This window comes from Pocillopora damicornis, chromosome 12 (genome assembly GCF_964200805.1).
Source record: "Pocillopora damicornis chromosome 12, jaPocDami1.2, whole genome shotgun sequence".
NCBI lineage: Eukaryota > Metazoa > Cnidaria > Anthozoa > Scleractinia > Pocilloporidae > Pocillopora > Pocillopora damicornis.
The window spans coordinates 3,491,913-3,519,677 of NC_142681.1; the positions used below are offsets into that span (position 1 = coordinate 3,491,913).

Below are 27,765 nucleotides of genomic sequence, written 5' to 3' on the forward strand. Positions count from 1 at the left end.
TGTTCCGGGAGACTTTTTTTTTTTCTCGTTTTTTTCCAATTTTCTATGTCATTCTTTTGAAGATGACTTTATTGATCTTCCCTTTTATACCAAGCTTAAAAATAGTAATAAAAAAATAGCTTAAAAATAATAGGTGTTTTCTTATACTTATCTTTTTCTTTCATTACACTACAGAAGGTTGTCTTCCATTTATTGGCAAGTTTTCCCTTTTCCCACACTCTTAAATTGAGGAAAGACATCGGAACACTGCTGAGTTTTAACATTATTAAATCAAGCAACGTAGCTTTTGTAGTAATGTTATCTTAGAGTCAAAGCACGTACATAGTCCACTTGTTACATATAATCTTATAATTTGCTCTCCTTTCATGGCAAGTTCCCCGCAGCTCAGTGGGTAGAGCATTATACCGCGAAAGCGGTCCCAGTCAGGATGGAGATCCTGACACGGGGAACTTGCCGTTTTCCTTTTTTTTTTTTCTTTTTTTTTTTTTTTTTTTTAATTTTTATTTTTCTCCTTTTTTTAATATTTTATTTATCTTCCCTTTTATACCAAGCTTAGAAATAGTCTGGGGTGTTTTTGTATACTCATCTTTTCCTTCATTACGCTACAGAAGGTTCTCTTTCACTTATTGGAAAGTTTACCCTTTTCCTCTGCTATTAAATTGAGGATAGGCATCAGAACACTGCTGAGTTTTAACATTATTAAATCAAGCAAAGTAGCTTTTATAATAATGTTATCTTAGAGTCAAAGCACGTTTTCCTCAGAATCTTTGCCTACTTGTTGCTTGCAGTACATAGTCCACTTGTTTCATATAATCTTATAATTTGTTTTCCTTTCATGGCAAGTTCCCTGCAGCTCAGTGGGTAGAGCATTATACCGCGAAAGCGGTCCCAGTCAGGATGGAGTTCCTGACCTGGGGAACTTGCCGGTTTTTTTTTTTTTTGTTTTCCTTTACCTTTTTAATCTTTTTTTTTTTTTTGGAAGATTTGTTTAATTTCTCATTTTATACCTGGGGGATTTGCCGTTTTTTTTTTGTTTTTGTTTTTGTCTTTTTTTTTTTTTTTAATGTTTTATTTATCTTCCCTTTTATACCAAGCTTACAAATAGTCTGAAGTGTTTTTGTATACTCGTTTTTTCCCTTCATTACATTACAGAAGGTTATCCTTCACTTCTTGGCAAGTTTACTCTTTCCCTACACTCTTAAATTGAGGACATGTATCGGAACACGGCTGAGTTTTAACATTAATAGATCAAGAAACATAGTTTCTGCAGTAAAGTCATATTAGAGTCAAAACACATTTTACTCAGAATCTTTGCCCACTTGTTCCTTGCAGTACATACTGTGCTTGCTACATATAATCTTAAAATTTGATCTCCTTTCATGGCAAGTTCCCCACAGCTCAGTGGGTAGAGCATTGTACCGCGAAAGCGGTCCCAGTCAGGATGGAGATCCTGACACGGGGAACTTGCCGTTTTCCTTTTTTTTTTTTTCCTTTTTTTTTAATGTTTTATTTAACTTCCCTTTTATACCAAGCTTAAAAATAGTTTGGAGTGTTTTTGTATACTCATATTTCCCTTCATTACACTACAGAAGTTTGTCTTCCATTTATTGGCAAGTTTACCCTTTTCCTCTGCTATTAAATTGAGGACATGCATCGGAATACTGCTAGGTTTTAATATCATTAAATCAAGCAAAGTAGTTTTTGTAGCGATGTTATCTTAGAGTCGAAGCACTTATTCCTCAGAATCTTCGCCCACTTGTTTCTTGCAGGACATAGTCCACTTATTACATATAATCTTAAAATTTGCTCTCCTTTCATGGCAAGTTCCCCGCAGCTCAGTGGGTAGAGCATTGTACCGCGAAAGCGGTCCCAGTCAGGATGGAGATCCTGTACCGGGGAACTTGCCGGTTTTTTTTTTTGTTTTTTTTTGTTTTCCTTTACCTTTTTAATCTTTTTTTTTTTTTTTTGGAAGATTTGTTTAATTTCTCATTTTATACCTGGCTTTTAAACAGTCTATATATAATGGTGATTTACTTTCGCAAATAAGCTGGGAGAGAGGAGCATGCCAATTTTCTTTTTCATTCCACTTGTTTATTTTATTTTTTTTTTTGGTCGTTTACTTGCTTTTTTCATTTGATATCTCTTTAATTGTGTATGTTGAATGTCGCTATAACCTGATTTATATATTTTTTGGAGTCCAATTTTTTGAAATACATCGGTAACTTGGTCGAAGAATGAGTAACACGCCAAGTGACTAACCTTTCTTTCAAAGGGAGTATCTGATAGGCCTCCTTTAGGGCGTGTGAACAGAATTCGCGTCATTATTGTTACGTATCCATCATTGATTGGTCTGACTCATATTCAATATTCATAGCAAATTGTAAAGTTTTCTCAAACCAAACAGGTCGTGGACGGGTGAGGACGTGTTACTACAACGACACATTTCGCCGAGAGTTTGCTTGCTCTTGGAATTGGACTCGCGCTTGGAAGACCTTTGAAGGTAAGCATTCGGTTGTTCCTTGGTGATTGCCATTTTAATGTTTTTCTCAGACTCTAAAGGTAGAAACAACTAGTCGGTGAAGGAGTACACTTTCGGCTCGCTTCATGTTTTGCCTCCGACTTCGAGCAACTCGGGTCGATCGTGTTAATGCCTAAGTAAAAGAAACTGACCTTAGTCGTTAGTTAAACGAAAGACTTTGCATACCTTTTAAAGGAAATTGCTTGAAATTAGTTAAGTTTCGAAAATATGCGGCGATGGCGCATGAGATTCACGTAGAACGCAGCCACGTGCGTTTAAATCCTGTGTTCAAGGCTACTCCTGACCTGCAGGCGAATTGTGGCAGAGCTTTTCAAAAACAGCTTCAACAATGTACTCCGTGAAGCCACTGTGAACGTCGTTCTTGCCTCTCGAATTCTATCACACTTAAAGCTCGTTTCACCTCTCCCCTTCCACACTCATTTGCCATCAGCGATGATTTGGAAAGTTTAAAATTTACCAACCGACTCAATATTTTATTGCCTATTTATGTTGCAGGAAGACATGAAGAAGATGAAGAAGACTAAAGATCACAGAATACAGGAGGAGAAATTGCAATCAATGAAAGCAAAAGAAACTGCAAAGATAAGATCTCTGAAATTGTTCTAATCTAGTGAAAATGGTGGCTGCCAACATTTCTAGATTTACCAGGGAATTTAATTTGATTTTATATTAAACCAGAGTAATAAAGATCAGAATAGAATCTTAAGTAAAACGGTAAAGTGCCAAGGGGGAGTGAGGTGAGTGGCGATTCACGCGAAAAAAGACTCAAACTTAGGGCGACGGCAGCCACCAAGTGAAGATGGATTTTTTTTAAGGTGGCACTGAAAGCAATGACATTTTAGGAAAAAAATTTGAAAGTGAAAATGAGCAGAGATCGGCTTTTTAAAGAGACAACAGTGCGAACAAAATAATTCACATCTTTCTCAAAACAATGTTTCACTTTTGTTGTCAAAGCAACGTTTATTCATGAAACAATATTGTATTCATTGTTCTGGCTTTCGATAATTTATCTTTACTTGGAAAACGTGTTAGAATTCATCCAACGGTCAGTGCCACCAAAAAAAAATTCACACATTTGCTTCGCTAATATTTGTATAATGGACAAGAGAACAGTGGCAATCAAAGTGTAAATTGGAAAGTTTTGTTTTACTGGAAAAAAAAATAGCGAAACGACACCACCTTGGTTACGATACACTTACCGTCGTGATAAAATGATACATTTACTGACAGAACATTGACATAACCAGTCACAAAAAAAAAATGTTGAAGAGGATAAAAATTTTAGTAGAAAGTGTACAAAACCAACATGTGTCCACAGATTGTTAGAAAAATCATCCTACAACATCGACATCTCGTACAACTTTACAGCTAATCGAGACTGGTCTACATTACACCAGGAAGTTGACGAAAGAAAACCATCATCTTCAAATTGACCTGATTTTGACATAAAGCAACCGAGTTGACGATGTAAGACCTTAAGAAAAAAACTTAAGCATATAAAACCTACTGTCTGGTTCAAAGGATTCTCAAAGCTGTTCTTAATTTACAAGTAATACAGACCACAAAATTGATCGTTTATACGAAAAGCAATACTTTGTTGAATTGCAAGTTCTCCATTAAACAAACAACTGCCCCTTTCTAGTGCTTAAACAATCAACAAAAACTGCATCGAAAATCAGAAACTCAAGCGCAAGGAAATTTACCAAGCCTTTTTCAGTTATGTTTGTCTTGTAGAAGTTTCTGGTAAAAGTTCAGAGCTTTTAACGAATAGGACATTTCCTTTGCTCATCTGGTGAAAAGAGAAAATAAGGAAATAGTTTGATGATTAGAGTTTTAGACCTCTTAATGTGGTCTGTATAACTGGTGACAAAGTGTTTTCGTCGAATGTAACACTACTTGAAAGATAAGTTTATTTGATAATCGTCTACTTTGAACCAGCCCTTGCGGTTTTATCTTATCATTTGTAACATACAGAGACCTCTTTCAGCCTACAATTTTGTTACTTAGGTTCAACTAAAATCTTGTTGAAATAACTTGAAAAAGATACCTGGAGTCAATCAATTATTTGATCAATTTTTGATCAAAAAGGAAAAACAGCTAACTTGGCCCAAAGGATAAAATATATTTCACGATCATTTTGGTTGTTGATAAAAATTTATTTGGCTCGAATTATTGACCAGTTTACATCAAATTCGTCCTGTGCGGGAAAGACAACGAATTAAATGGCTGAAAAAGGTCTTGTTAATCGCAACATGGCAAGCTTAGGCATTTTCATAGGTATTCTAAGGAAATTAGAAATCTTGAAGAAAACAGTTTGCAAGAAACAAGGAAAATTCAGCTTGCCATGTTCCTTATCGTTAGAGTACAAATCACCTTGTACATAAAAAGTCAAACACTTAAATACTTCGGTGAGGAAGCTGTTCCTCAAAAATTCTATCAGAAATTAGTTCAAAATTAAATTATTGTATGAAATTTTTTTGCACAAGGTGATGTTCACAAAAATTTTGGCGTAAAATTTAAGGGACGCCATTTTGAATTTTTGTCGAAAATGTTGTTAGGGGAAACTCTGTGCAAATTGATCTAAATTTTCCCGCCAAAAGTCTTGGTATATATTTGAACGAATTTTTCTCCACACTTTTTTGATTATTTTATGGAAACTCACTTAACTAATTAAAAAATATTTGAAGAGAATAAAGAATTCGAACTTAAAAGACTGGTATTGTTTATTGAATTTGAGAATAAAATAAAGATTGCTAATAACATTGCAGTGTTTATCGACTTTTATTGAAAAAGAGATACACAACTTGAAAATATCCTTTATTTATATTATACGAAAAAAAAATCGGCGCATGCGTATTTTTGGCGGGAAAATTACGCCATTTTAAACAGATGTTACTCACAGAGTTTCAAAAAAAAAACCCCGGCGCATGCGTATTTTTCTAAGTTTTTTGGCGGGAAAAATAAACAAAATTGAACGGGTATTACTTAGGAAATAGTCTTGATGAAAAAAGTTGACTAGCATTAACTAAGCGAATTTTTTGCTGAAAAATCTTTCAAAGAACAGAGAGAAAATCGCAGCAATTTTGTTTTACTGGACTTTTACTTGATTCAACTTTGGTACAATCCGATAAGAAAAAAGGTTTTTGGAAATGTGACGAACTTAGCTTGAAAGTTGACTTTAGTGGGGATTGTTGTAAAAATTTGTCTTCTACCTCTGCTTTACGCTTCTCTTTAACTTGGAAGATCATCACACTAAAGTGTTTATGATTGACTCCGACTTCTGTTATCCAGCAATCTGTAAAAAATAACACAAACAAAAACAATCAACAAATGAATCAAACACAATTAGTTTTACATTCAAATAATCTAGCAAATGTGATTAAGCATGAATTTTATCATACTGACAAGGTACAACTTTTAAAATTCAACAGTTTTCGAATTTCCTTACATTTTTGCATTTATACTTTGCGCTGAAACACTCTCACTAGTTTCGTCTGCATACCCAATCAATAGGTTGATAGTTTTAAAAGATTACGAAAACATGAAACCCGTATATGCAGATTGCTATAAGCCCAGTTGGAATAAACATTTTACTTCTAGAAGGTTGTGGAAATTTCTTTGCAGAACAACAAATGCACGAGCCGCAAAAGAATTCTAATACAATATTATTATAACCGTAAGTAGCCTTGTTTCTTTATTTGCCTTTTTGTTTTCTGATTTTTAACGCCATAAGACGAAATCCAAATTACTCTTTTCGCTATTCATGAGAAGCCGAACATCTACGTGCAAAAGTAAAAGAAGATGGAAATCAAATGTTTTACAAATTCACGAGGTGTCAATGAATATCAATGTTGAATTTTGAAGTGTTTTTTTTTTTATTAGAATACAGAGCGAGAATTTCAGAAAATCTTTTCGAAACTTGCGAGTTAGCACTATGCAGATTCCCCTGAAATTATACGGAAACCAGTCCCAATGTCAAATAATGAACTTAGACCTTATGTTTTCAATGAAACCCGTCAATATCACTTTCATACTACCAAATAACTTCAACTGTTTTCTCTCTCTGTGCTGGAAACACTCCAAACAATTCCACGGTAGGAAAAACATTTCATCGTCAATCCAAGGTGCCTCATAATGATTTCATTATTTTGAAAAACACCAGTTATTTGGTAAATCAAATTTGCAATATGTTTCTTGATGATATAAGGATGACTCTGAACTGCATGCTCAAAATGTTCCAGATTGATAAATATTGATGTGTTGAGTGCAATCCATTGATAAAAACAGGGGTCTCCGACCCCATTATTCATACTAGCAAAGTGAAAATTAAAGGTGTTTCTAAGGGGTCTTGATGTTACCATCACAAATTTAAATGTCATAAAAATAACGAAAAAATGTTGAGAAGTAATTGAATAATCTTTATACACTATTTCTGAGGGAAAGCTCGAGGAGCTGCAGTAGTACGATCGATACATTAAAGAATTGGTTTTGAAATTAATCACACCACCGTTAGCTTTCTTGAATTAAAAAAATTAATAATGCCTTATTGTCCATACACCTCGACACTTCACCCCCAGTGCAGCAAAATTGTCACTCCGATAATTTTCTCGATCAGTTACGAGCTTTTCCGCCTCCCTTCGGCCAAAGTCCCTCAGGACTACCAATTACTCAGGACTTTTGTTTGATACTTAATGAAAAAGTTGACCCGGAACAATGGGCCATTTCTTGATATGAATAACTGACCAAAACGAACTAGGAATTCATTTTATCCCGAGACGCCTCCTGAAGACTGAACAAAAATGGCCAAGACAAAAGCTTTTCTTTTCGTTGGAAAGCAAGAATAAACTATTGGTAAGTTTGTAGCCGAAAATGATTTGATGACATTCCTTTAATTTGACGATGGGTTTGGTTTTCCAACAAGGGAGTGGCTCCTACGTTTTCGTCATGACGTTGCAAAGCAAAACGTCAAGGTGTTTGAAACATCTTAGCTGTTCACCTCGTAAATTTGTCAAACGCTTTGAAAAAGTTGACAATCCGTAAGATCAGTAACGACTCACTTGATAAAGAAGATTACCATGGTTTGAATCATTGCATGTATATTTGTTATTGGTGTTGTTGTTGCTTTTCTTGGGCTTCACATAGATTTCGTTTCACTGGGTTAAACAATTACTAAAAAGGCTCAAACAAAAAATTACTTACGGGAAAAATAAAAATCGCCTTGAGGTGATTCCTCAGTATTGCACTGCGCATCCTGTACTGCGCATGGAAATCACATAATCAGCAGAATAAGCGAGTGCATTCCAAGAATACGGCATTGTTTTTCAACCAATGGACCAGGTAAAGAGAAACAATGGTCTTTAGCTCTTGAACGAGCGTGGTGACATAGTTATTATTGCATAATTTCGTTGTGCAAATTATCCCCTTCAAATCGGAGAAATTTCAAAAAATTTATTCATTGGAGGAAAAGCGCGCAAGACGCCCGTTACTCGAGGATGCAAATTTTGACCATGAAAGAACGACTCGAGGAACGTTCAGCGTCGATGTCCCTTGAAATTGCATTCTTTTTCCACAAATTATATATCACTGAATCGTTCCAAACGCTCAAGACTTTTTTACCTCTCGATTTTTTTAAGCGTTGCTTTAAAAAAAACTTTTGCTTCCAGCAACCGCAAAATTCACCGTGAATCGATGAAATGACGCGCGCGATTAGTGCCAGCACAGGCATAGATGGGGTAAGATTAGCCTACCATATCTATCAAACAAGCACTGTCACCTATCCTTCTTAATGAAATTTTCCGAAATAAGCGTTGGTAGGGAACATTTAAGGAAAGTCTGATAAAAATTGCTCAATAACATTTTTTTTCCTGAGGAATCACCCTAAGCTATCCTGAATCACGCTTGACGTTAGACTGACTGTTACAGAAAAAAATCAAAGTGCTCTGTGAGCAAACTCGTGAATTGACACATGATTTTTTAGATTATGTTTAATGTTATCTGGTTTAGGGAATTTTGTGGTTGATTGTCATATCTAGAGTACGAGCAGTAGTTCAGTGTTCGCTAATGTAGCAGAGAAACAAAGTAACGTTGGGATAAGAAGGCATTACAATTGAAATGATCATGCTATTACATTTGACAAGGTGGATGATGTCATGTGTTATAAACGTCTATCATTTTTGTTTCTGGTTCAAAAGAAAAGGTTGGAAGTAAATGTGGGTGAAAAGTGAAATTTACTGTCTTTCGTTGTAAATATTAGAAAATCAAGGCAATACTGTCTTAATGAAAACATTAACGATTCCCTCTTTATCAAATGAGACAAACGGGAACGAGTTTTGAGTGATATAACTGAGCCAAGCCTGCCACCGTCATTTTGGATCTCCGCCAGGGTAGATTTAGGTCACGTGCTAGGCAACGTATGATCAATAACAAGATAGAATTTCATTTCAGGCCTATTTATCAATTTTGTGGTGTGTAACTTTCGCATTTTAGTACGTTGTTTGTATGTTGAATCTTCAAATTGTCTTGAAACTTAAAAGAAAATTGTTCTTTAAAAATTCACTGAAAATCGGTAGCTAAAATTGTTTGTTTAGGTGTTATCTGATTTTCGTGTTGACTTCTTATTTCGTCAGTCGCCGGCATCTTTTGTTGCTTCTCACAGGAAAAACACACGCGACGAAACGTAATGATCAATTTTTTCCTCAATCTCACGCTATAACAGAAAAAGCTTTTGAACATCTGTAAACTCCGAGCGCTTCGCAGTAAGTGATATTTTCAATGAATCTTCGGATTGTTTTCAAGTTCAAGGACTGTAAATTACAATTTTATGAAAAACGAAGGTTGTTCTGTTATTTCAGTGTGAATCCTTGCATGCCTGCCAGTCGCTGGCGCCGCTTGTTGAAACTAAAACGAAAAAAAAAACTCTTTTAAGATTATCATTGGCTTCTTTTTCACCCCACCACTATTCTTAGCAACAAAGGTCGCCATTTCGTCTGTTTATTGCTCGCCAAAAACTATAAAATGCACTCAAAAGCCTAAAATCTAAAAAAAGTTTACAGGAATCGACCAATCGAGCGAGCGAGCGAGCGAGCGAGCGAATGCTATTCCCCACATCGTATCTATAACTCGCTCTTGCGCATGCGCGCAATTCACGAGTTAAAAAGTAGCTTTTAGACCGAATCTAACGACGACTGTAATCAATGTGTTTTTAAGGCTTTCGTGCGGAAGTAAAGTTTAGTGTAAATATGGCTACGTTATTTTTGACGTTTTATGGACCGAGACGAAAAAGGATTTGCAACTATACTCCCCAGAAGAGGGTGGAGGAGGCGAACAAGGGTGATCAGCAAAGGATGTATTATATGGCAAGTAAAAAAACAAAGCAACAACAGAATCAATCGCTGATGTAACACAACTAATACAAATTTCGGCTTCTAGCATTTTAACTTAGTTGCCAACATTTCAGAGTGACCTTAGCCCCACTACTCAAAGAAAAAAAGCAGAATGGAATTGCCCATGAACATTTCCCGATCCCTCTCCCTCCCCCCTCCCCATGATTGTGATGAATAATCACAGTGTCCTCTTTATCAAACCAAAAGCTACTTCCACCAACGAAAAATATCTATAAATTGTAAAATGCACAGGCTGTTTAATAAAACAAGCTTTGTTAATTCATTGATATCCCTTACCTTTAATGCCTCCACTGTATTTCCAACAGAACAAATCTTTGACTCTCCTAGATTCACGTGTTAGCAGTTGTTGTTCCAAGACTGACTTCTTTGAAACCGTAAATCTACTTTTTCTTGTGCTAATCTTGTGCCCAACATCACTTTTCCTTCCAAGGACAAGAACACAGAGTTAGGAGCTTTCTTTGCCAAAGAAAAACCACAAACCACGCTAACTTTTTGAACTCGTCCGCCATGCTTGTTAGTTGTCGATCGAAGATGAATAATTCAATGTTAATTTGCAGTGATTTATTCAAATGAATATTTTTGTGTTTCTAGCGGGAACCACCCACTTCTTCTTTTGAAATGCAAATACTGAGCGATTTTATCTCAAACTCATACGCAATGTGAACAAAGCCACAGAAAAACTTAGGGTAATTAACCTCGGTAGGTGATTGGTTTAAAATAATCGTACACATGTACTAGGTACTTTATTAGACATGCAAATCTGCTCCCCACGCTTAGTGCTTCGTGTTGTATGATTAAAATTGACCACTGGCAGGTATTTCCTTGAGCAAAGACTCGTCTATGAGGACACTCAGTTCTAAAGCGCTAAATATTTTAACCTGGAAAGAAAAAAATTGCGGGGAAAATGAAAGAGCACTTTAGTTTCGTAGAAACAACAATAGTCCATTTTACAGATACGTGCTTAGTTGCCAAGCCTTTCAACAGGAGTGAGGCTAAGGGTGACATTTTTGCTTCTTTTTACATATAAATTATTTTGTCCTTATCGAAACAAGGTCACCTTCAGCCTCACTCCAAGTCAAAGGCTTGGCAACGAAGTAAACAACTCTAAAATGGCCTATCAGCTCCATGAAATACTGTTATACTGGAATCTGTTACCATCCGCGCATTTTAGATTGGTAGAGACCTCAACTGACGGACACTTGAGCATAACGTACATCTATCATCTTCAAATGAATGTTCAGTTACTGACTTTAACTAATGCTTCCAAATAACTTCCAGGAATCGAGAAAAAAAAATCTTTGAAAACGGCTGAAATAAGGACAGTAAGGGAGAAACAACTTGGCCCTATGTATCACGAGCGAATTTCTATCCATAAGTTAACTAGAGGTCAAGAAAACAAAGATAAATAAGCCAAAAAAAATTCAGGCTTCGATGAAGGCTTATCCCTGTGTCCCTCAGACAGTGGTTTGCCGACATTATCAAATGCGTTACGAAGTCACTGGAAAACGAGGAAATTGCCTCGCTCCCTAATGTACTTAAAGCTCGAAAAATTCTCAAATTGAATTTCGCCTGTGAGAATAACATTTCATCATCCATTGTCCGCAAGCCAAAGTGTAGTTTATTTCAAATAATAGTTACCATGAACTGAAATCCTTTCCCTCTATTTCCGGTATGAATATGCGGGGAAATGTCTTACGGACTGCACGCAAAGACAGTACAGGAAAACAGATTTGAGAGCCTTTTTCAAAGGAAAAATGAAGTAATTTTATTAAGAAAAACGTTTGAAAATGCACTCATCATACACGTCCAACAAAATCATTTTTAAATTGTTTTTCTTCTATTTTTTCACTCAAGAAAAACTACAACTTGGAGAATGATATTACGAGTAATGTTTGGGTGCGAATGAAAAGTATGGTAAGGAAAACGGTTCTGCTATTTACAAAAATTCATTCACTAAAGCTAAATCGATTAAGCTTATATTAGGCTTTCTCGACTTGATCTCCTAAAAACTACAATGTGATATGAACCGCCTGAAAAAGAGAATAAGATCAGGCACCTAAAACAACGATACTACATTCAGCCATCCTGGAAACAAACCACACAGGAGAACAGACGAAGGTAAACCAAATTCACCGGTGACAGGGTTGTAATTTTGGAGGCGAGTTTCACTAGTCACAGGGTTTTAATTTTGGAGGCGAGTTTAACAGTTTAACAAGAGAAGCTTTCAGTCGGAGTTGAGTGTAAGGCAAACACCTTGTAATACCCAGTGAGATATGTGTTCATGAGTGGCCAGGTCAGCTTCAAAGACCAGTCCCACTCCCATTGCGTTACGACGCTGAGATGTCGTGTATACGGGTGAGCGGTATGTGTTCTACAAAAAAGAAGGAAAAAATTAGATATTGTATACTTACACTTGAGTTATAGTAAGCGTAGTTGCTAAACGGGAATTAGAAGGAAAAGATCGGAAAATTAGACATGCAAACGCTCACTTTTGACCAAAAACTAGACTCGGAATGGCACGACAAGGACAATAAAGCAACTGTGATGGGAAACCTCTCTTCAGTGGAAATCTCTACTCTAGAAACACAAAGTTTAGTCCTAACTGAAGCAGGTACGTCCCCCTACCTGTTAATCTAATATTAACATTGAAGGAAAACCTCAAATCAAGGAACACATTTGTACGCACAAGGGTCCCCTTAGAAAGAAGGATCAACTGAATCAAACAATGAACTTGAAACAAATATTTTATCATAAGCTGAGTGGGAGAACAAGTAATAACGGTAACCGAGAGCCAAATATTTTCCCAACCAGCTGAACCTAAATCAGTCCATAAACATTTTATCATATGACCACGATCTTTCTCTGTTTTCCGTTCTTCATGCATTCCTCTGCAGAACCGTACCCTGGCCCTTAAGGCTTTTTACGGCGGGGCCCTTTCGCACGCGGCTCTCATACGGAGATTTGTTTTTCAATAAAAGCGTGCACGGGCGTCGCACGGATAATAAGATAAACAATACTGCTTTAGCTTTCAACTGCTAAATAACGCAAACCCTTTGGGAGAGGATGAACATTAAGCTACTGGTTCAAAGACCACTACGCACCGGAAAACATTTCTATTTACCTGTAATTTGAGCCTGTGTCCCTCAATTGGGATCACTTTCAAGACAGGCAGCTCCTCAACAAGAACCTTCGGTTTGGGTCTTCTTAAGCACCCTGCCTCTAAGTCCCAAGAGGCACCTTCCAGGTAAAGTCCACTCACAAAGCAGCCAGAATGTGCCCTCTCGGTGACCTCCTCTGCGGTCTTGTATTTCGTAACTGTGGTGTACAGTGTGGACCGATCCAGGGGCCAGCCGTTCTTACGACAGGTGGCTTGCACAAGGGCCGTCAAATAAGACTCCGGGATGTGTAGCCCGGATAACCAGATCACTGCGGGCTCACCGTCATTCACCTATGACAAGAGAAATGAGAATTTGTCCCAATAGTTATCAGAAAAGGTTTCCTGCATTGAGGCAATCTACACTATTTTTGGTGATTCCTACATAAAAATCGGGTTTTGTTTTCCTGGTAAGCGAGTCCTCTCTTCTTGAATGGATAACATACAAATAAATGATCACAAAATATATTCTCCGAGTCAGTGGGGAAACAAAACAAATAAAAATAAAAGGAAACAAGCAAATGAGCTCGTAACGAACCTGATTTGTTCAGATCGCCCAACAGATTTCCCGTAAGCAAGAGAATGTAAGCAAGAGAATGCAAGCAAGGAGCGCGCATACAAAATACAAAAAACAAAACGAACAACTCGAACACAATCAAACAAATATGCGAGCTTTTAAGGACCCTGATATTTGATTGGTTGAGACGAACTCTACTCTTCTCCACAGAAAATAAATGTAGTCAAATTCACGGACACCCCACCAGCAACTTCTTTTAAGTGCTCATACGAGCCAGTCCATAATAAATAGCTGAAACTCTAATTTAATATCAAAATGTTAATAATCAAAGGTGTCAGACGACTACTAACCCATTTGTTGTACTGGCTGAGGCGTTTGAGGAAATGCTCCATCCAGTTGCCGAGCGATTTAAGTGTGGCTGGAGCAAGCTTACGCCAAATACTAGGAAGCTGACCATTGAACAGAGCACGTGCCACTTCGTCCAGTTCACTACTCATTCCTACTTCCCCCGCAAGAGCCTGGTATAGAGAATTACCATATTTTAAATGAATACACAGCTGATTAAAAGGGTACCGAAACAATAGTACAATATAAGTTAAACATTTGCGGCCAACGATAATTAAAACAGGCACGAAGAGTACAGGGAGTTAATTTTTGTCAGTTTAACGTCATCTAGATCGGACACTAGTGTCTTAAATCAGACGGTAGTTTTAAGACTGGCCTTAAACACAGACACTAGTGTTTAAAATCAAACACAAGTGTCCAAAATCGAACGCTAGTGTTTAAAATCGGACATTTAAGTCTAAAATCTGACACTCGTGCCTAAAATCGAATACTAGTGTCTAGAGTCGGAAACTGGTGTCGGCATTCAGACTCTTGCGTTCAAAATCAGACATTAACGTCCAAAAGCAAACAATAGCATCTAAAATTGGATAATAACGGATAACGTCTGTGATTCTGGATCGCTGTGCACCAACTGAATGTTAAATTTGAGAACGTTAAATATCTGGAATAACGTTTTCCGAATGTGCGCTAATTTTTGAGTGTCCACTAGAAAAAAGTTGCAGTTGCTCACCCTCTGAAGGTTGATAAGCGAAGTTGACATCTTCCTGATTAAGACATTAAACCGATCCAGCTCTTGCAGTAACACCACATAAGTCGGCGTGATGTCTGTGATGTTCTTCCTGACCCGATCCACATCAAAGAGAGGAGGTAGCTTGCCTTGAATGTCCGTGGCGATCTTGCCTATAAACTCCTCCCGGCTGATGCCTCCTGACTCTCCTCCGGTCTGAGGCTGCAGCTCCACCAAGTGGTTCCACATGTCCTTGGCTGAGTGAGTGTAGTAACCAATCTCCGCGTTGGGGTGCAGACCGAAGACGTCAGGGGTGTTAGACAGGGTCAAATCCTCAATGGTGTCCACGTATAAGTCTCGGTTACACTCCGGAGCATCTAAAATAGTAAAAAGTTTTGATACATTATTCTGTGTTACGCACTTAAACGTTGAATAAATTCTCTTACAAACTGGGTTCAAGGTGCGTAATGCAAGTTACAGACTTCGCACGGATTGATGATCCAAAGTGAAGCTTTTGCGCTACAAATCTGAGCGGCAAAAACGAGGGTCCGTAAATCATAGAACAGACTGTGAAAACGAGGTTAATAAGATATTTCTTGTATTCCTGGGTTTTAACCGATAGAGGAAGAAGATTTCGGTTCAAACAAACTTTTAAATTTAGCGGGCTGTACAGTGAAACATGGCCCGCCAAATTGAATAATCATTGTGCACATACTGAGAGATAATGCTTTCGAATTTGTAAGTTGGCCTTGTACTATCGAAACGTCGACTATGATCTCATTGACGTCACCCTTGTTTAAAAAAAAAAAAAAAAAAAAAAAGATTAGAGCAGTTTGTTTCACTTTAGGCTTTCAAACAGCCTGTTCAACCACGCCTCTTTAACAACTAAAATGGTAAAAGGCTAACCGAAGAGTTTCCAAACTGACAAAAACGATCAGGGTCTTGAACTGACGGAATAATTCCAAAGAGAGGACAGGTTAGCAGTAAAGGGACGAGGTACAGAAATGAAGTGAGATTGATATCTACCTTTTTCAGGTTTGGGAATGAAGTAATCCACCTCTTCGCCCATGTAGAAGTGGAATGGCTGAAAGGTATCGAATATAAAGTCGCCCATGTACTCGTCCATGTAAGTTTTCACTACGCGGCGATCAAAATCATCGATAACCCGTCCACCATACATGACCTACAGAAAAAAAAGGAAAAACACCACAAATTAAATTCTCATTACAACAAATCCAATTTATTAAAATAGGAAAGATGGTTACTTTTAAGCTCGATGGTGAAATCAATAAATTTGTTTTTCGTCTTGTCCCGAACGTGAGACAAAGACATAGACATTCGGATTCCGCGCTCTGATGCTCTACCACTGAGAAACAGAAAACGCGGCGGTGAGTGAGGCCATTAGAAGGTTCTTGTATGACACACGTCCAGCATACTGCCAGGGCGAGCAATGTCGGAAGGTTCGTGTCGGTAAGTAATAGACGAAAGATGGTATTTATTTATTTTTTTAACAAGGCGAAACCCATATTTCTCTGATTCAATTTGTCAATAATGACTCACCTCGCCAATGAGATACTTCAAACTGGCCCAAGGTATCCTCTTGTCAGGACTCTCCAGTGATTTAGTTAGATAAGTGTTCAGTAAAGTCATACACACTCGGAAATCTGACTCGTTGAAATCATAAGCAATATTCCAGCCAATTTTCCCGTACTTTCGTCTTTCCTGTACCACAGCGTGGAAGAATGCCAGCACATACCTAATTAGCAGACAAAAAACCGGTTCTCTGTTACATCCACAGATAAATTGAAACCACAACAATCTAAAGGTCTGATAAACGAAGCAAAAAAATTCCGCGACAGCCAAGAGAGATATCATACTCTATGTCGTTGAAATCCAACCTGTTCTTACTGTGTGATTATTATGGGCTCTTGCTTTCCTACCTACCAATAACTCATCAGCAATTCTCCTTACTGTCTAACATACAATTCTTATGATGTTAGTTTGGAGTATTTGGTATTGGATCAACCACTAATCCCCTAATTGATATTTTCGTTTTTTCTCATCACTTGTCTGCTTGATATTGTATTGATTTTGTAAGGAGAAATGCTGTCTTGGTCACTCAGGGGAGTCACAGGGTTAATGGTCACCAAATTAATCTGCCCAATTGACAGGCCAGAAAAGACATCATGAATCCAGAGCAAAACTCGGGAAGGTACACATGCTTTGAAAACTTGACTTTCGTAGTGTGATACTAATAATTAAAACCTCTTCAATGATATTACAGTCACTTTATGAATAATATAGAGAAGTATCCCATCAAATGACCCCCACGATCCTCGCGCGCGCTTTTATTGTAAATAAATACAATTTCTGACGTACACAAGCGGTGGGAAGGACTGGTGAGGACAGTCAGCAAGCGCCTGGTTGGTAATCTTGTGATAGGTACTGCGAAGATTCAGCTTTAGACCGTTCGGCGGCTCAGTAACAACCTGAAAAAAGTGTTTTATGCAAGTCAGACAGAAATGTTAAGAAATAACTGTCAGCATGGCTCTAAAAGTAAAAAAAAATTCAAGTGTTTCCCGCGAACCAAGAGGCTCGCACCGCTTGGGCTTATCCTAGTTTCTAAAACACGAAGCATCTAGAAGAATTGTGTCTCTCCTTATCAGACCTCTTGCTTTGCTCCAGAACTTAGACTTGCTCGCGGGCTAAGCAAAGCTCGTGTCGTAGCGCTAATAATGAGAGCTGGCTCACAATCTAAGCCTGGGCTTAAGCTAAGATCTTTCGACCAAGAGTCTAGCATGAAACCATAATGGACTGCACCTCCTCTACATACCTCAAAGGTTTCGTAAAACATCATGTGGTGATTCCTTGCAAATACTTATCATCTTACCTTGAGGGACCTCTGTAGGATCCCAATAGGGAACTCCGGCGTAGGATCCGTGGTGAGCCAGAGCCTAAAATCAGGGTGCGGTTTACTGATCCGTTCCAAGACTTTTTCAAGTTCCCTCAACCACTTTACCAGTAAATGACAGTTTTGAAGCATCAGCCACTGGCCGCGAGCGATCGCTGTTTCAAGCAGTTGCAGGGCTAACTGCAAATGCAAAGAGAGTGAAGAATATTGAAGTGGTTTACGTCATACAATAATTAAATTCGAAATCTTTCAGAAATGTGCGAGATCAGATGGGACGAACCGAAATCGGACAACTATACAAAAGGAAGATTAGATTTAAAATTTATCATAAGCAGCTTTTGCAATTTCTAAAACCCTGGAAACAATTTAATAAGACCTTTCTGACTCGTTCATCCTCATATCGCCCATTATCGGTTACAAGAGTCGCAAGGGACAAGAATCGAGTCAGCCGGAGTGGCATGCCACGTAGGGAACGGCGGGAAGGGTGTCTGGGAAAGAAGAGAATGTATATACTTTGTCCTTCTCATCTCTGCTTGTGTGTCCCTTAATGATGAGAAAATTTAAAAAAACAACAACAAATGGAGGCAAATCAATGGTGTTACCTTTTCCTGTCCCTGACCCATTGCAAGGAACTTCAACTTATTTCCACCAAAACCTGATCTCTCAGCCAGCTTCATCAAGTCACTAGCAGGGTCCGAGCCGGGGCTGAGAATGAAGATTATTGGAGAGAACGGGTTGGACTGCTCAAATATCGCCTCAAAACTGATCACAGGCGGCGTCACATATTTCTCACTCATTCTGCCAGTCACGAAGTTCGTGATGGCCAGATAAACTCGATCCACACGGAAACAGCGCAGGAGAAGAAGACGTTGAAAGTCTGTCAGTTTTTCTTCGTAACGACCAGGAAAAGGGGCGGATTCTGGTGCATCTTGGTCACACCACTAAAGAGAAATGAAATGGAGGTATTATCCAACCTTGAAATAATGTTTTCATTTATGTGCGTTTTAAGTAGAGTTGACGACTCTATGGCACCCAGACTATGGCCAGTATTTTCTATACAAGTTTTAAAGGATTCGGATCAGTCAAGCTCAAATATACATCAAAGTAAGCGTGGGTAATTAGACCGTCATACCTCCTTCCAGTCTTTCCCATTCCTTTCTATGTCATCCGCCAGTGAACTGAAAGCGTCTGGAGTCACAGTCATGAGTCTCTGTATGTCTTCCCAGCCTTGATCTGGCAGCCAAGGGAAGGGTTTGGAGCGAGAACTCTTTTCAAGAGAAATGTTGCCTTTGAGGAAGAAATCCAGCTCCTCGGGGTTAAGCTTTCCGTCTGCCTCCATAATTTTGATGGTCATTTGGAATGAAAAGAGCAACTTGTGGCGTTCAAACAGACCTAAAGATTAAAACATACAGATACTCGTGATAAACAATGTTGTTGAATACAAAACGATCCTTCTTCCTTTTCCTTTGAAAAGAAACTGTAAGGATCATTTAACCCTTCCAGCCAATAGTATTCGGGAAAAAAATGACCAATGCTCCAAAACTTAAACATTCGATCGATAAACAGCTCATGGCCTGAATTCTGAAAATAACTTCTGTCGAGGTTGTCAAAACGTCGGTGACTGTCGTTATCAACACTCCATTTCAGGACTACTTTCATCCGGACCATCATCACAGCACACGATTTATTGTTACTCCCAGGTAAAAACTATTACCCCCTTTACTTCCAAGTTTTATTTATAAATTCTCTCCTCTAGTTGCGACACATTTCCTTGTAAATTGGTTACGAAAATTTGGCGTTCGATCAAGAGAACAACCTCTATCTGATAAGTCTGAAGATTCTCATCACCTGTTTGCTGGAAAAAGTATGGATATTGTGGGGAGAACTGAGTTACATGTTAATCACTACTGAAAGTTTAAGGGTTGAGTGTATCATATAGGTCGTCATGAGGTATACCCTTACCAGTACAGGCATAATTGTACACATTCATAGTGAGGGTGTCCATGATGTTTTTGAGTCGTTTTGGCAGAATGGAATCTGGTAAGCTCTTTCTCAAAGACAAGTCAAACACTTGCAAATAGGAAGCCAAAGAGTACTGGTACATAGAATTCACTGCTGACATCTCTGATAACACAAAGAAGAGAACTGCTCCTAGCTTTGCCGCTGGCCTGTAACCATCGCGAAGCTTGTCGATGTCGATTGCTGTTTTGGCGCCAAGCTTGAGCTTCTCACCGACCTGGAGAGAACAAAAAGATTCAGTAAGACGTTTGTGGGGAATAGAGACTTGAGTAATATCGGATGAAAGACGAACAGCATAATGACCCGCCCGAAGAAGAGGATGTAAAACAGTGATAAGTCCATTCCATGCTAACTGTGGGAGTAGCTCGGACTGATTAAAATTCAATGAAAGAAATCAAACGAGATTATTACCTCAACAGCCTTTGACTTGGTGTCTTCTAGAGTTTGAACAAGTTCAACATTATCTAACATGTTACCCTGCGACGTAGCCAGCTCACGAAGAAGCGTGTCTTCAAGATCCTTCAGCAGGCGCTTGTTATCACTAAAACAAAATGTTACAACACCATGAAAATAAGACTCGTTTTTAACACTAGAGAGCGATATGTCCAACTATCGTTGGTGCTCAGGAACAACTCACCTGGTTTCCTGAATAAGTCTTTCTCTCTGTTCCTCAAGCTCTTTCCTCTCAAATCCCACAATAACACTCAACAGCTGATCCTCAAGTCCCTTCATAGTCACTGTGTAGTTCACAACCATACAACGACTAAAGTGTGTGGGTGTGTACTTGGGGTTGGACAGCTTTGTGTTCAGGTACAGACGGAAACTTGGGTCATAATCCACTTCTTTGTCTCCCAATACAACGAATTCGCGGCCAGGCTCGCCTGATAGGAAAAAAATACAACAACATTGTCGCAGTACATACAGAAATTTGTCATTGAGAGTCGTAGTAATCAGGGATTATTTTATTTGTACTTTACTTGTCTTTGTGATTGGTCTGGAAAACTTCCGTTATCCTTTAAAACAATCAGACGCAAAATTAACACCAATGGCGACTTGGTCACTCGCGTTTTTCCGCGCTTTAAGTTTTTCGCCTGTTTTTAGTTTGAATTTCCTTTGGTTTACTTTGGTTTTGGTTTTTCGACGGTCAACTGAAAACTGCTCTACAAATAAAACAATTACCGAAGTCATTTGTACCCCTTGAAAATGACGTCCTTGTTCCACCGAAAAAAAGTTTTGAGGACGTTTTTTATGACGAAAGGTAAGGAGAGAGTAATGCACAGCATCTGATAGGCCGTTGTTTAGTGACTAAATTTCGAGAGCAAGCGATCAAAAATCAGACTCTACGAGAATATACGGTCGTACCAACAATACAGAATCTTTTCTTTCTCCTCTAGGAGCTTTCTTTGTCTAGAGGGCTGTTGTAAGTATCGAATAAATACATACAAGAGAAGTACTTTTATCGCCTGACAGCAGTAGTAACAAGGTTATTTCATCGCTTAGAGTATTTTTTCTCTTTTTATTGTTACCTTTAACATTCTTGTCCAGTACGTTATCGATCACCGGATCAATGTACTCGTCAACGTCCTTGAACAAAATGGGGAAGCCATATTTGATGGCCAACTCGAGCTGTTTCAGGAAATCTGGATCGTTGAAAGTAACAACCTACAAGATAAAGCAACAAGAAATGATGATGAAATTAGTTATGGCTTTCACATCTAAGAGATATGAAATTAAAAACTATTCTTACAACTTTCAAAAACTGCCCAACAGATGGTATAAAGAAATCAGAAAATCATCAACTTGGAAATTTTGTCTTCCGACGGTGATCAGACACCAAATTCTCAGGAATATCCAACAAAGAGAGATGTATGTTTGCCAGGTGCAAGAATAAGCTATTAGATCTCTGAAGCGAAAGGCATATTACAGAGTTAAGAAGATAAGGCTACTCAAACACTGAAATATCATGATTGAAAATTCTCACAAAGCGAAAACCTGCCGAGCATCCGACTGACACAAACGCACATCTCACCTTTAAATTGTTTTTCTCTTCCTTCTTCTTGATCCAGTTCAGTGCCTGCTGCTGTGGATCAATACACAGTGGATACCGGCTGGCCTGGGTGGTCAGGATACCATTCTCGATCGACAGTTCATCCGGAGGGAGCCCCTCCGATGTCCATCGACTGATCTCCACATCATTAGTGAGGAAGGTGTCCAGCCGAAAGGGTTGACTCACGGGGATGTTTCGATTCAGGACGTCTTTCTCCCACTCCCCCCGATACATGTCATATCGGAAGTCCCAAGTGAAGGCTCCCAGATAGCTGAGGAAGGCCGAGGCCAAGAGACAGTCTCCAAGCAAACGAACTCGTTGACGCTTTAGTTCTTCAAGGTCTTCCGTCCATCTGAGAGAGGGGACATAAGAAGGGGTTCATCAAAGACTTAAGATTGTATATCACCTAAGAACACCTTCCAAGCCTGGATTTCACTCGCGAAGGAGTAGTAGCTGGAGTACAAGGTGGAGTTTCCAAGAGAAATCGAAAATTGGAGTCCTAAGCGGAACCGCAAGCTTAACGGAATCGGAGGCAAACAGAAAATTTCCATTTTTATCCAATTCCATTAATGACTACGATCCAGTGTAAACTAGATTTTCAAAGTCGCAAGCAGAATTAGAAGAACCAACCAGTCATAATGCGAGTTCTCAGGCCATACTTTGGCTTACAACTTTCGATTTCACTTGGAAACTCCAACTTGGTGCGGTGCATAGGTCACGCGTGACAGAAACACGAGCAGGATCTATTCTCTATGTAAATAAAGGGAGTACGTTTCTAACTACGGTGCTGCGTCGGTGTGGAGTAGAACTGGATAATTTGGTTTGATACAATGAATTGATAATTTAAATTGGCCACCGCAAGGACTTTCTAAAGCTGATGTTACGAGCGTTAGCCCATCGTCAGAGCCAATAGGAAGGGCTAAGGAGCGAGGGACGAGGGCATGCCGCTCGCAACGTCAGCTTCACGCTGCCCAATTGACATTATCAACTTAGCTGATAAAAATCATCGGATTATATCGCTCTACGCCGATGAAAATAACTCCGACTTCGCCTTCGACGATTGCGGAAACCAGCCTTTAGAGCTATGCTGTGCTTATAACATAAAATACAATCTGCTATCTTAAAGACCGTGTCTTGAATCACCCTCAGGCAATGAGAGGTCTCAGGTCATTTACCTTATTTTCTCAGATCCCAGACCAGATATGAGTTTATCAGCTGCTATCAGGCGCCGTTCCATAATTTCCGCTTCTTCCTGTAAACTCGACTTCTCTCTCATGGCGGCATCGTATTTATCCCCAAGATTCTTCAGTTCCTCGTCCAAAGCCTTCACTTCTTTCTCAATCTTCTCCAATTCACGCTTACTCAGGTGGTAATTTCTCTCCAGCCTAGCCACCTGTGATGCAAGAAGATACAGAGCTCATCACACTTCGCAAAGACTGATAACAATTCCTAAGTGCGATATAGAGGGTCTCGTGTAGACCCACTATAGGATTGTTACACTACGTATTCTTCTAAGCTTAGTTACCAGCCACTGTCCAAGATATAAGCCCACGCTCCTTCCACAGGGACGTAAACCAATTACTTCTATTATGGGTTAGATTTGTCTCGGACAACCTTGTGGATCATCTCCTCAACACCTACCTTCTCTCTCTTTGGTTTGATTTCCCTTGCAACAGAGCAATAGCCAAGCACGGCCACCACAAACTTGAGTAATCCAGCTCCTGCTTTGCTGACTTCTCTCATCTCTTCCACTGTGATGTTCATCTCCTTCAACATATCACGGGCGCGACGCACCTAAAGGAATGCCACGGTTAATTAAAGGAGGAGAGAAGAGATAATAAAACTCGATGGAAATTGGAAGCGCCATGATTTGGCCCTATCGCAAATTTGTTATTTGATCGTGATTCAGTATCGCCTTAGCTTTTTTTACTCTGTAAATTGTCGAGCACGTTCGGCCATCTTTTCAACCAATACAATACAATACAATACAATACAATGAAATGCCAGATGTTAACTAGCACTTTTGCGCGCTTGCTTCTTGTCATTGTTACCTTTCCTGTCATTGTCCGTTGTAATCATTAGTGTTTTATGACACTGAATCATTATATAGTGTAACTTAAGTATAACTTAAGACCCCAAGTGGTGGGTAAAAAAAAGACCTACGTTTCTCCACTTGTTTCGTTTCACTCAGCCAGTGGAAAATAACCTTTAATCTCTACCCGTTACCTGAGCGCTTGTGATGCCATCCACATCCATATCTGTCAAGCTCTTCAAGAAGTTTGCTTCAGACATCATTCCCTTTGCTTGTTTCCATGATACCTCTTTGTAACCACGCATTACGACGATACACTCTGATACCATCTGTACCGCGCGAGGGGGTTTAGCGAATGATCTAGGGAGGGAAAACGAAGAGTTGATAACCATCATGAGTACAATTCCTCATGCGATTACAAAGAAGAAAGCGAAATAAATAATTAATTAATCATTTCGCAACAGCGATTCAATATTGAGAAACTAGTTTTTACTAAGGCCGTCCCATGTTTGTTTATTTTTTCAGTCCCCTCTCTGGGTAGCACGTTAAAACACGTACCTGATCTCGGTGACGTCAGATTTGTCCAAATCCTGCAAAGCCAGTTTAGCTTCTTCTAACGCAGGCAGAGCCTGGGCAAGAGCTTCCTCAGCCTCGGCTTTCTCGACAACGATCTCCTTGTTCTGTTCGGCTATTTCCTCTCTCTTTCCAACCGCCATGGCCTTTTTCTCGTTTGCTAGTTCCGTGGCACGCTGAATCTCTGAGAGCAGTTTCTCGCAGGCCTCGCTTTTCTCTGTCACCGCCACTTTCTGAATCTCCAGCTTTTCATTCAGTTCTTTCAGCTGTTCGCTTGCGGCCAGCAATTTGCTAAGGCCTCCGTCAAGACGATGACACTAAAGCAAAAGTCGAAATATTGTTTGGAGAAACACGCGATCACCCTTTACTAGCAAAATAATTTGATAACTGATTTGGTATGTAATCGTTACAATCGAACAATATAAGACATTCGTAGACACCTGAAAAACTATCCTTATCAAAGACTTGAAAAGTTCTTGAAAAGATTTCCAAGTTTTTTCCAAAGCCATCCCGGGTTAATTTCAACACTCAGTTGGAAATTACTCTATTCCCCTGGTTCAAATCAATATGCTTAATAACGCGTGAATATATATCATAACATCCTCTGCAGAAGGGAAGAAGGAAAAGTTTTGTTTCGTTTCATACAGTCTCCATTCATTGAATCCAGCCATGTTATTCTTCTAAAGCACAACATGATAGCTAGCAGTCAGCGAGCAGCTCCTCATTATCAGAGCTTCAGCACCAGCGTTTTTTCGCCCTAGGGGAAGCATAACACCTTGAGCAACGCGAGGAGGTGGCGAGAGATCTGCAATGGGTCCAGACCCCCAGCAAAACCTCCCCCCCCCCCCCCCACTCGTCTTACATCTTCCCGCGGGCGGAGAAACGTGCGTCCTACAGCGTGAATAATGAGGGCGTGATTGCAGACCACAGGCCAGACAGCTGCGTGAACGTGAACGTGAAGCTAACCTGTTCCAAGACAAACTTGTCTTTCTCCTCCAACAGTTTGTTGTACGTGTTGATAAAATCCAGATAATTCTTTGGTGTGGTGTAATTAACTCTCCTCAGCTTCTGCAAGAATGTTTTACTGTACACGCCGACAGTCTGATGCACAAACACCACATGGTTCACAACATTTTCACGGTGCTCATCGGGTATCTTGTCGTTCTGGAGAAAAAATAAAGTAACAAGTTTCAACAGGTTGGTGAAGAGGAGTCATTCAGGTTTTAAGAATAACCTGTAAAAAACTGTTTTGGTACTTTCCTCAAAAATTAGAGAGAACTTTAACCCTTTCTCTCCAAGATCTCATCGCTAATTCTCCTTGCCATACATTTCTTATTATACTTATTCAGAGAATTTAGTATTGGATCAACTAACAATCCCCTCGTTGTATTCTTCTTCAGTCCCACCACTTGATTTTGTGTTGATGTTGAGAGGAGGAATACTGTCTTGGTCACTCATGGGAGTCAAAGGGTTAAAGATTGAATTACTCCGCACAACAAGCTTGTCAACTTTTCAGGGTAAAAACAGGATTTGAAAAATACCTTGACTACTAAACAACCCTGAAATTTTTTACTTCCACATACAATTTCTGTCTGTACTCAAGCCAAGTGGCCCATCTAGCCGGACCTTATCCCGGTTTCCTTAGGATGAAGCGACTAGGAGTACTGATACTACCCCCTGGATGGGAGGTCAATACATTGCAAATTTACCCTTCCCTCCCTTCCCATTGCATCAGGCTTCCCTGACAATTCACCAGTACCCATTAATATTCCTGAGTAGAGGAGGCACCGCGAGATTTAAAAGTTTTGCCCAAGAAGATAACACCATGAAGTCATTGAGCAGATTGCAATGTGAATACGATGTACAATACACTTATTGACTGAGTGGGAGGGCCAGACGGAAAATATTTTGCTCAAGGTCATGCGTACCCTGTAAAAGGCATTATCATAGAGTTGTCTACGGCTCTCGTCAACTTACGTTTTCTCCCAAAAATACTGAGGCCACAGCATGGAGTGCCTGTTGTGGCCATGCTGTAAACCAGTCAATACTACAGTTATTGACCAGACCAGGGAAGTTGCGGCATCGTGTCCTCAATGTGTCTCCCACGGGTGACATGGCTAAAACGATGTGCAGATTGTTTGCGCATTTGTTAACAAAGTACTGCCAAATAGATTCCCGTGCAGGTGGTACTCCGGCTTTGTTTGCCTCATCACGAACCTGAAGGGAAGAAAAAGAAAAGGAATATACTTTTTTTAAATAAACCAAGCTATGAAATAGTCTGTTCTTCAAATCGAACAGTTTTCTATGGAATATCGTGAAACCAAAATCAAAGTAATCGCAACAACCAATCAAGGCGAAGAAAAATTGGCACGAGGAGCCAATGAGAAGAATCAAAGGAAATACATGTCAACGGCCTTAAGCGCGGGAAAAGTGAGTGAACACGTCACGATTGGCACAAGTTTCCACCTGATTGGCTGGTACACGTTTTGCGGACCAATCACAGTGCTTCATTCAAAATCGCTTTCTCAAGTCTCAGATTCATGAATTACCACCTCAATTTCTGAGAAAACTGAAGTTCTCGGAGGAAAGCCTTAAAACGAAAACAAGAATCGACAACACATATGACCCGTAGGGATCTTCAATAGCCAATTTGAAATTACCTGGCCGATGATTCCCTCTTTCTCGTCATCTGGGAATAGCGCAGGAACCATTCCTGACGTGAGCATGTTGTTGATGAGCTCGAGGAAGCCTAGGAATGCAATAAAACATTAATGCTATGCAGATCAGTGCCATCTTTATTTTGGTGTTGTTTATCGTATTAATGTGCCAATATCGTTTGGGAATTTTACCTTCCTGTGCTACATGAGCATCAGTGAATAGGAACACCATTTTCTTGTTTTCCAGACCAAGTTTCGAGTAAAGTCCCTTCAGGTCCTCTCTGAAAGAATTCTCATCGTAGCCTCTTGTAAGGGTGATCTCAAATACCTCGCATCCAGCAGAAAAGGCGCCTAACTTGGTTAGGGACTGTTTACCACTGCCTCCAACCCCCACTAAAAGGGCGTGGCCTTTCTCCATGCGGATCACACGGTGTACGCGTGTCAGATGCTCGATGGCGTCATCAAAAAGAACAAGGTTCATTGGCACGTGGTCCATGTTGTACTCCTCCAGAATCTGTTATGAGAACAAGAAAAAAAATCAAATTTTTTAAATATAAAACTCAACGAGAGAGACTCTTCTTCAAAAGAAAGCAGCATACGCTACGAACCTCGTCAAAAATAGCCTTGGCTGCTTCATAATCCACGATGTCTTCATACAAGCGCGGATCTTCAGTCAAAGTATTACGATAATCTCCAAACAAGATGGGCTCTCGATTTACGGTGTCCACATAACTTGTAAAGTTCTGTTCTACCAGCTCGCTGATGTATCCCTGATAGAGGGAAATAACCGTGACACGTTAGTATAAATAGCAATAAAGGAAACTCGCAGAGGAGACACGCA

At 39.4% G+C, this 27,765-nt stretch overlaps 1 protein-coding gene and 1 long non-coding RNA gene across 2 annotated transcripts in view; both read right to left on the reverse strand.

Annotated features, from left to right (window-relative positions):
- Positions 1–5,196: 5,196 nt before the first annotated feature.
- On the reverse strand, positions 5,197–10,492 carry LOC149036115 (uncharacterized). The gene is made up of 3 exons (XR_016181819.1): positions 10,219–10,492; positions 5,525–5,834; positions 5,197–5,478 (listed from the first exon to the last, which is right to left on the reverse strand). It is a non-coding gene; the product is annotated as an uncharacterized LOC149036115 (long non-coding RNA).
- A 1,179-nt stretch (positions 10,493–11,671) lies between these two features.
- Positions 11,672–27,765, reverse strand: part of LOC113684172 (dynein axonemal heavy chain 10) — a 43,998-nt gene continuing 27,904 nt past the window's right edge. The window contains exons 41-64 of the mRNA XM_089190090.1: positions 27,533–27,694; positions 27,117–27,438; positions 26,928–27,016; positions 26,245–26,484; positions 25,234–25,431; positions 24,253–24,584; positions 23,889–24,054; positions 23,304–23,456; positions 22,838–23,055; positions 21,645–22,014; positions 21,142–21,277; positions 20,253–20,496; positions 20,027–20,156; positions 19,559–19,832; positions 18,729–18,988; positions 18,199–18,537; positions 17,576–17,776; positions 17,065–17,174; positions 16,246–16,441; positions 15,712–15,868; positions 14,689–15,062; positions 13,964–14,131; positions 13,064–13,390; positions 11,672–12,313 (exon numbers count right to left, since the gene is read on the reverse strand). Of these exons, the coding sequence (XP_089046216.1) occupies positions 12,167–12,313; positions 13,064–13,390; positions 13,964–14,131; positions 14,689–15,062; positions 15,712–15,868; positions 16,246–16,441; positions 17,065–17,174; positions 17,576–17,776; positions 18,199–18,537; positions 18,729–18,988; positions 19,559–19,832; positions 20,027–20,156; positions 20,253–20,496; positions 21,142–21,277; positions 21,645–22,014; positions 22,838–23,055; positions 23,304–23,456; positions 23,889–24,054; positions 24,253–24,584; positions 25,234–25,431; positions 26,245–26,484; positions 26,928–27,016; positions 27,117–27,438; positions 27,533–27,694 (5,313 nt within the window). The 3' untranslated portion in view covers positions 11,672–12,166. The remainder of the gene's footprint in view (positions 12,314–13,063; positions 13,391–13,963; positions 14,132–14,688; positions 15,063–15,711; positions 15,869–16,245; positions 16,442–17,064; positions 17,175–17,575; positions 17,777–18,198; positions 18,538–18,728; positions 18,989–19,558; positions 19,833–20,026; positions 20,157–20,252; positions 20,497–21,141; positions 21,278–21,644; positions 22,015–22,837; positions 23,056–23,303; positions 23,457–23,888; positions 24,055–24,252; positions 24,585–25,233; positions 25,432–26,244; positions 26,485–26,927; positions 27,017–27,116; positions 27,439–27,532; positions 27,695–27,765) is intronic.